This window comes from Solanum tuberosum, unplaced genomic scaffold (assembly GCF_000226075.1).
Source record: "Solanum tuberosum cultivar DM 1-3 516 R44 unplaced genomic scaffold, SolTub_3.0 scf00793, whole genome shotgun sequence".
In the NCBI taxonomy this organism is placed as follows: Eukaryota; Viridiplantae; Streptophyta; class Magnoliopsida; order Solanales; family Solanaceae; genus Solanum; species Solanum tuberosum.
The window spans coordinates 49,182-57,605 of record NW_006239703.1 but is presented as its reverse complement, the minus strand read 5'-3'; the positions used below and the strand labels follow the sequence as shown (position 1 = coordinate 57,605).

Below are 8,424 nucleotides of genomic sequence, written 5' to 3'. Positions count from 1 at the left end.
CCCAAAAAAAAATTTAAGTTTGTTTTTAAAAAATATTTTCAATTTCAAAAATTATTTTCTACTCTAGTAAAAATAAAAGATATTTCTCAAAAATATTTTTCATTCATAAATCAAACACTAAAAATCTTTTTCGGAAAATATTTTCTATTCACCAACCAAACATGAGAAAATAAGTCAAAATCAACTTGTTTTCCAGGAAAACATTTTCCATGGAAAACATTTTCCTTCATACCAAACACACCCTTAATCTTGTTCATTCTGTGGTCAGTTTATTATAACTTCAAATCTTATTGTGCAATATTCTGTTTTCAAGTTTAAAGTGGGAGGCCTTTCGAGTTCATAATCTCGATTAGTAATTAGTGATTTATGTAGCTTTTATTGAATCTGTATGGATCAGTTTACAGTTTCCTTTAATTTGCAATTACAATTTCCTCTTGCAGATCAGTTTATTAAATCATGTTGATCTCGAAAGATTTATTGCTGTTATGGTTCAACTTTCTGGCCATTGGTTTACTGGGTGTTTTGGTTTAAATTACAAAGGGAGTATCGTTTTGAATTCAGATGCATACGAGGAACTCTATTGCAAGTGACCATATCTTAATAGAAGGAGAATTTTTGTCCGTTTGATCTCATAGGGTTGCTATCCAAATCAAAGAAAAGAAACAAATAAGTTAAACTTGGAGCTCAATGTATACGATAATCAGACCTTGACTTCACAAATGTTTGTACAGAGGTATTTGACATTACATAAAAAAAATTCACAATATATATTTAGAATGTAATCTCTTATCTGTCTTGTGATAGCATTACTACATCAATGAACTTGCGTGAACAAAATCTTTTCGTAAAATAAAACAGTTCTTGAAAGGTTATCAATAAGATAATTGACATACAAGCACTCATATAATACCTTCCAGTTTGAACAAAATTACCCAAAGGGAACAAGACTTTCAGCATAACTATAAATGCCTTTGATGTCGTTTTTCTTAGGAGGCCCCTTGATTTTTGATTCTCTCCAACTCTTTCTTGTGAAATCATAACACAAACAACATAAATCACCTGAGTTCACGACGAATACAATCTCCCCATCGAAGAATGATGCAAATCTAGGCTCTGTAGTGTTCCTTTTCGAGGGAACCCCAATAATATGTCTCTCCCATTCTCTTTTTGGAGCCTTCTCTAAAATCCATAAGTCAAAGTATCTCCTTACCCATTGTCTGTAATCTATGACCCCTAATTTACCCTTCACCTCTATCAACTGGTAATAGTACACAAACTCAATTGCATCCCACAATGCAATATTTTCGATTTTTTCAGATTTAACATCAAATGCAACTATAGATATATAATCTGCCATAGCAAATTGATAGATGACTCCATTAGTGCAAACACTGGGCATACTATACGGAATACAAGGGAAAATGTTCTGAGTGTCTCTCCATGATATGTCTATTCCTAAAGTGAAAACCCAGTACTTTGTGTGCCTTTCTCGAGGATGATATGTTGTCCAGAGAACTTTGTACTTGTTTTCTTCCAGCTCAAAACCTAATGAAAATGTATTCCAGCATTTACCTTCATTAGGGTTGGGCAGAAGTCTTACTTCTTTTGTGCTGGGATTGAAAATTGCAGCAGGTTGCATACATGATGATTCCCAAGCACAAAATAAACTATTAACACAATTCAAACGAGAATATGCAGGGTTGCTGTTGTAAAAATTATTAAATCTCTCAACTTGGAGAACGGAGGCAGAGGCTTTTCCATCTTTCTTTTCCTCCGCAGTGTAATAAACTCCTTCTCCGTGCAAACGAAACTTTGTCGCACCAGAATGACATTTATGTATATCCAAAAAAGCTGATTCGGATAGCATTGAATTACAGAATCTGGAAACACACTTGAAACGCATTAACGAATTAGAAGGAAGCCATGAAAATATTTCAAACATTATTTCTTGAGGAATTGATACAATTTTGCCGGCAGAATTCATAATGTTGAAGGCTGACCGACGGCTAAAGTTTTTTTTTTTTTTTGCGTCGTTTCTGTTAAGACTCTTATTGATGTCCTGTTTGGCTCTCTGTTTCCTAGTAAGACTCTTATTTCTCTTTGTTTTCTTTGTAGTACATTACAACTAGGACTCCCAAAAAATTTAACTTTTTAATTGCAAAAAAATTGAAATTGGTTTTTTTTTAAACCCTAAACACAATATTGAGCAGGGCACGATTTCGTTAGAAATATTTTGGCCCCAATCATTAATTTATCATCAAGATGAATTGAAAATAGTTGATTTATTTTATACTCCCTTTGTTTTAATATGACCCGCCCATTTTTTTTCACTAAACATTCTAGTTTTACCAGTTCCATCTTCAACTGATAAATAGAAAGAATTTCATCGATCCTTTTTGGTTCAAATTGAGAGATGAGAGCCATATTTGAATCATTTTTTCTTGATGTTGTGTCCTCATTCCTTCATTTGGATCACCGATGATGAATTTATTTGGGTAATTTGCTTTGCGTTTCGATTCATTTGGAATAACTTCAGTAATAAATTCTGTAGAGGATATGTCTGTAGTCGACTTGCTTGCCTCAACTGATTACTATTTATGAGTCTCCTCTGAGAGATCATTTTTCTGTTTATGAGTATGTGATTGCAATTGCAACAAAGGGACGGGATCTTGAATCCGTTAGAGTTTTTCCTAAAAACATAATCATCAATCAATATCTCTAACAATAGATTTGAAGGTCATATACCAATCATTATTGGAGATCTTATTGGGCTTCATAAGATGAACTTATCTCATAATCGCTTGGAGGTATTATGCCAGCAGCATCACTGCACTAATTATCTGTACTTGAATTGTTGGATCTCTCATCCAACAAAATCAGCGGAGAAAATCCACAACAACTTGGATCCCTCACATCACTTGCAGTCTTAAATCTCTCACAATCATCTCGTTGGATGCCTCCCCAAAAGAAAACAATTTGATACGTTTGCGAATTGTTTATACCAAGGGAATGATGGACTACGTGGATTTCCACTCTCAAAAGATTGTGGCGGTGATGATAGGGTACCACAAGCAAGAATTCCATTTGGGCTAGATCAAGAAGAAGAAGGAGATTCAGCAACGATAAATTAGCAGTCGGCTCTCATGGGTTACAACTGTAGAAAACTGATTCTCTTTAACGTAGAAAGAATGCTATTCCACTTTAGTTCTTACTTGTCTATCTTAGTTTATTGACAACAGATCTGAGCGACATTTACACCATCCACCACACCATCGAATTTTCGGTGCATAAATAAAACAGAACAAGGGAAAAGAACAAACAAGTAGAATATCTGCATATACTTGTATTGCGATACTAATAAATTGATTGGGTGTTAAAACAATCCAAATGAGAATCAACAGGGATATGGAAGTGGAGTTCATCAAAACTCTCCATCTTCCTTTAGATAAGCAGTGTAATAAATTAATTAGTATGGATATGTGAAAATCATATTCAGAAACCAGAGAATTTGTGGTAACACACTTGAAACGCATTAAGAACTTATCAACTTCGGAATTTATCCATGGAGTGAGGGTAGAATTTCTGAGTTCCTCGATTTTACGTATCCATCATTTTTGAATTCATCTTATACTTCAGGAATGAGCAATTAATTAATGCCATCTGTTTGATATTTGTCTTGCAGACCTGTTATTAAAGACTTTGATTCAAGAGCAGAAAAGTAATTTTTTTCATGGAATTTATGTTGATCTAATATAACCAATTAGTGCTCCACTAAACTACTCTTATTAGTTCAAGTAAATATTCACTGATCCGAAGAAATTAGACAGGATGGGGCAACAATCAAACACCAACACTCATTCTCAGTCGAATGCAGCTTCAGTGACTCCAAATGATGAAAGTAAACTTAAAGTTGCATTGATTCAGAAAGAGACTCACAGAATTTTGATGCAGCTTCACTGCTAGTTAGCTCTCATAAACTTGAGTCGAGAGGAAATTCGGATCTTGTCCTACTTCCAGTCTAACCTACAGCAATGTGTAGCTAATCTGTGATCATTGGTTGGTTATCCACAAGATCCATGATGGTTCACTTGTAGGAGCACAGCACATGATGTGTGTTAGGAAAATGTCATGAAATCAAACCTCGTTCTGACAAAAGACTGGTATATAAGTAAAGGTAAAGAGGTAGATTCATTATCCACCGAGGAGTTCAAAACTTGCATCAACTGGCTCTTAAAAATTTCTTGGTTATTAGAAAGAGCCTGACAGATTTTTTGGTTCTAATCCCTGAATGTGACGTAGAGAATGTTGGTTCAGTTCTTAATTTTCAAATTCTTTACTGTTCTGTTTTAAAGCTACAACAATGCTTCTTCACAGTTCTGTTGGCCTCATGTACTTTTGGTTTTGGAGTCCGTGAAACCAATTTTCTTGCTACATCAGTTAAAGTTCTTACAAGTTAGTTCACCCATGCCATAGTAATTTTAATGGAAATCTGCATTGTAGCTTCAGCAAACAAAAGTTAAGTGCAATCGATAAACGTGAGTGGGATTCTTCACTTCAACGATTTACAATATATTTGGATGAATTCGCGTGAACAAAATCTTATCATAAAATAAAACAATTCCTGAAAGGATATCAAGTGAAAGGAATACAAGCACTCATGATGTGTTCCCGTTTGAACAAAATTACCCTAACGGAACGAGAGTTTCGACATAACTATAAATGCCTCTGATGTAGTTTTCCTTAGGAAGACCCATGATTTTTAATTCCCTCCAACTCTTTCTTGTGATATCATAACAGAAACAAGCACCAGATTTTAAGATGACGACGAATACAATCTCCCCATCATGGGCCATGAAGGATGATACAAATCTAGGCTTTAAAGCATTCCATATTGGGGGAACACCAATGATATGTCTCTCCCATTTTATTTGTGGAGTCTGCTCTAAAATCCATAAGTCAAAGTATCCACTTACCCATTTTCTGTAATCTATGACCTCTAATTTATCATTCACCTCTATCAACTCGTAATAGTACACTTGACTCATCATTCCACAATGCAATAGTTTCAGATTTTTCAGTTTTAACATCAATTGCAGCTATAGCATCACCATAAATAAACTGATAGATAACTCCACTAATGCAAACACTACGCTTAAAATTCAGAATAGGAAAGGAAATGCTTTTAGTCTCTCTCCAAGATTTGTCTATTCCTAAAGTTAAAACCCATTGTCTTTGTTTGTTCCGTTCATGATATGATGTCAAAAAAACTTTGAACTTCTTTTCTTCCAACTCAAATCCTAATGAATAGTTACCAGGAAAAACAGATTCATCTATGTTGGGAAGAAATCTTAATTCTCTTGTACTAGGATTGAAAATTGCAGCAGATCGTGTAGTGAATGGGTCCCAAACGCAAAATAAACAATTAACGCAATTCAATGGACAAATGAAAGGCCAGGGAGGTAGAGGTCAATAAATCTCGCAATTTGCAAAAAGGGAGCAGAGTCTTTTCTTTCTCTTTGCTCAGCAGTGGAAAAAACTGATTCTCTTATGCGCAGTAAGAATTTTGTTCCGCCACGAGAGTCATAGAACGACAAGTATGGATATTCACAAAATTTGATTCCGAGACAAGAGACTTACCAAATTTTGTAGTACACTTGAAACGCAATAAAGATTTGACCGGAAGCCATGAGAATATTTCAAGCATAATTTCATCCGGAATTGATAAATTCATGTTCTTCTGATTTATAATTGGATTTTTTGTTTTATGTTTTATAGGTCTAAACCCCTTCCATGGAGAGTATATTTATCGGTTGATTTGTATGGGGTTTAATGACTTTAGGATTCTCTTTATGCCTCTCCAAAAATAAAAAATATAAAAAGTAGTACACGTTTTCTATTAGAATTAGGAGAAAAGAGGGAAAATTAGTAATATGTCGTTCTAGAAAATAACTTATGATCGGTAATATTTACAGTCCAATGCTGTGTAGAAAAAACAAGAAGCACCAAAAGTTTATGAGAATTTTTTTGGCTGCTTTATTATGGACACAAAAAAAAGAAGCCTAAAACTCATTATAAAAAAGGCGTCCAACTTGACAGATCACTAATGCGTTTCAAGTGCTTAAAAAAAAGCGTCCAACTTGTGTAGAAGAAGATGAATCCATCAATTCCTGAAGAAATAGTCATTCAAATATTCACATGGCTTCCTGTCAAATCACTAATGCGTTTCAAGTGCGTTACTAAATTCTTTAATTCTCTTGTTTCTGAATCATATTTTACGGATACCCACACATCTCACTCTATGATCCGTCAGGGTGGAACAAAATACTTCTTGGGTGGAAGGGGATTTTATTGCACAGCTGATCAGCAAAAGGAAGACGGAAAAACCTCTGCTTCCAACCTTGTTCAAATTCGGAGTTTTGATGAATTCCCCTTCTATATCCCTGTAGGTTCTGATGTCAGTTGTGTTAACGGTTTATTTTGCATTCAGAAACCTGCTGCAATTTTAAACCCCAGTACAGGAGAAGTAAGATATCTCCCCAAACTAAATGATGATCGGTCTCTCCTTTACTATTGGTTAGGTTTTGAGCCAGAAGAAAACAAGTATAAAATTCTTTTGACACAAGATGGTAGCGGATTGTACATAAAACAGTGTGTTTTCACATTAGGCGTAGACAAATCATGGAGAAAGACTCAAAGGATTCCCAGATCTGTTATGTACAAGCCCGGGGTTTGCATCAATGGAGTTATCTATAGGTTTGTTTACCATGGAGAAACACTTGCTATAGATGCATTTGATCTTAAAACAGAAAGTTTCAAACTTATTGTATTGAAGAATTCATCTAAGTGGTGGTATTACGAGTTGATAGAGGTGAAGGGTAAGCTAGCAATCATTAATTGTCCAAAATGGTCATGTGAATATTTCCACTTGCGGGTTTTAGGACAAATTCAGAATGAAGAAGAATGGGAGAGTCATATCATTCACTTTCCTTCAATGTGGAAGCACATACCACCAAAAATCATACCCCATGTCATATTATCATGCACGTTTTGTGATGGACAAATTTTATTCATCCTCAACTTAGAGTCAGGTGCTTTATGCTCGTATTATGATATCGCAAGACAGAGTTGGAGAAATTTAGAAATAAAGGGGCTTCCTACGAACCACTGCATCAGAGGCATTTATAGTTACATAGAAAGACTAGTTATGTAGAAATTAAGTCTCTTTCTATTTTAGAACTTTTTGCAGTTCGTATGTTATTTTTATTGCATCTGGATATTAAGCATCATTTAGTGTCAAATTAGTATCTAAATAAAAGTATATGCCAATACAATTTTATTTACCGAGGATAATTTTATTGTTATGTTTTATTAATGTCAACCCCCAGCCCTCCAAGTTAGACTTGTGGATTTTAAAGCAGAAACATATCATTCATTTTCCTTCAATATGGAACGGCATAATGTCTCATGACCCATGTCATCTTGCAATTTTCAGTTGCATTCTTATTTTCAATTTTCAGTTGCATTCTCGTTTTAAACTTGCAATTTTAGTCCAAATTCTCTCGATTGCACCTCATTAGTAGCAACTTACTGATTATTGCAAACACCTGAAGCATTCACAATTTTTTGCTGCTATCTCTCTAGGTTTAGGACATAGAGCTAACTCTCGATCATCTAAAACATCTCTGTTTCCAGCAGCTGTTTGATGACCAATATTACCTATATAAACATCCATTTAGCTGCACAATTTTACTCAGAAGTGGCAGCAACCAATTGTCATCAAATGCAGTAGCATTACTTTGATCGAGACCCCTACAACCCTTATTTTTTCATTTAATATTTCCCTCGCATCACCTTGATATTTTTCAATATCGCTAGTACCTTTCAAAGCAGCTTTAATGGTATCATCAGACATCAGTTTGTTTGTTATTTAAGATCAAAGGGCAACTTAAGAGGCTTGTTAGTTTCACCCTACTAAAGAGGCTTACGTAGATAGGAAAAATTCATCTAGTGTTTTTTTTGGTCTCTATTGGAATTTGAACTTGAAACCTCATGATTCTTGTTTCTCTTCATTGATCACTAGGCCACATTGTTGAACGTGAGGTACATTTCCGGTGCATATTCAACCTGAAATAGGGAGGCAAATATGTACATACATTATAGGGCTATATATACCAGAACATGAGAAATTATATTTTCTTGTCTAATTTTGTGCCATTTGCATAGGCGAATTCAACGTCAGGGATATCAGTGAGTAATGAACGCAAGCTGAAATTTTCGGAGTTGAAAACGAAAAGGAACCACAGATATATAGTGTTCAAGATTGATAATTCAATGCATCAAGTTGTGGTTGAGAAAGTTGGGAGACATGGTGAGACTCGTGAAGATTTCTCTGTTTATCAATGGACTCTGTTTCTCATTCTCTAA

The 8,424-nt window shown here is 34.8% G+C and overlaps 2 protein-coding genes across 2 annotated transcripts in view; one reads left to right on the top strand and one right to left on the bottom strand.

Annotated features, from left to right (window-relative positions):
• Positions 1-1,903, bottom strand: part of LOC102580737 (putative F-box protein At1g19160) — a 5,049-nt gene extending 3,146 nt beyond the window's left edge. Inside the window, exon 1 of the mRNA XM_015305450.1 lies at positions 933-1,903. Within this exon, the coding sequence (XP_015160936.1) occupies positions 933-1,903 (971 nt within the window). The remainder of the gene's footprint in view (positions 1-932) is intronic.
• Positions 1,904-6,151: 4,248 nt separating this feature from the next.
• Positions 6,152-8,424, top strand: LOC102580395 (putative F-box protein At3g10240). The gene is made up of 3 exons (XM_006367429.1): positions 6,152-6,875; positions 8,081-8,100; positions 8,224-8,424. The coding sequence occupies exons 1-3, from the start codon at positions 6,152-6,154 to the stop codon at positions 8,422-8,424; spliced, it is 945 nt and encodes a 314-aa protein (XP_006367491.1).

Bases quoted from the DNA above. Each gene is read 5' to 3' on its own strand.
- LOC102580395 (XM_006367429.1), top strand. From the start codon at position 6,152: ATGAATCCATCAATTCCTGAAGAAATAGTCATTCAAATATTCACATGG. The intron at 6,876-8,080 runs GTAAGCTAGCAA...ATTGATCACTAG, and splicing joins CGAGTTGATAGAGGTGAAGG to GCCACATTGTTGAACGTGAG. The intron at 8,101-8,223 runs GTACATTTCCGG...CCATTTGCATAG, and splicing joins GCCACATTGTTGAACGTGAG to GCGAATTCAACGTCAGGGAT.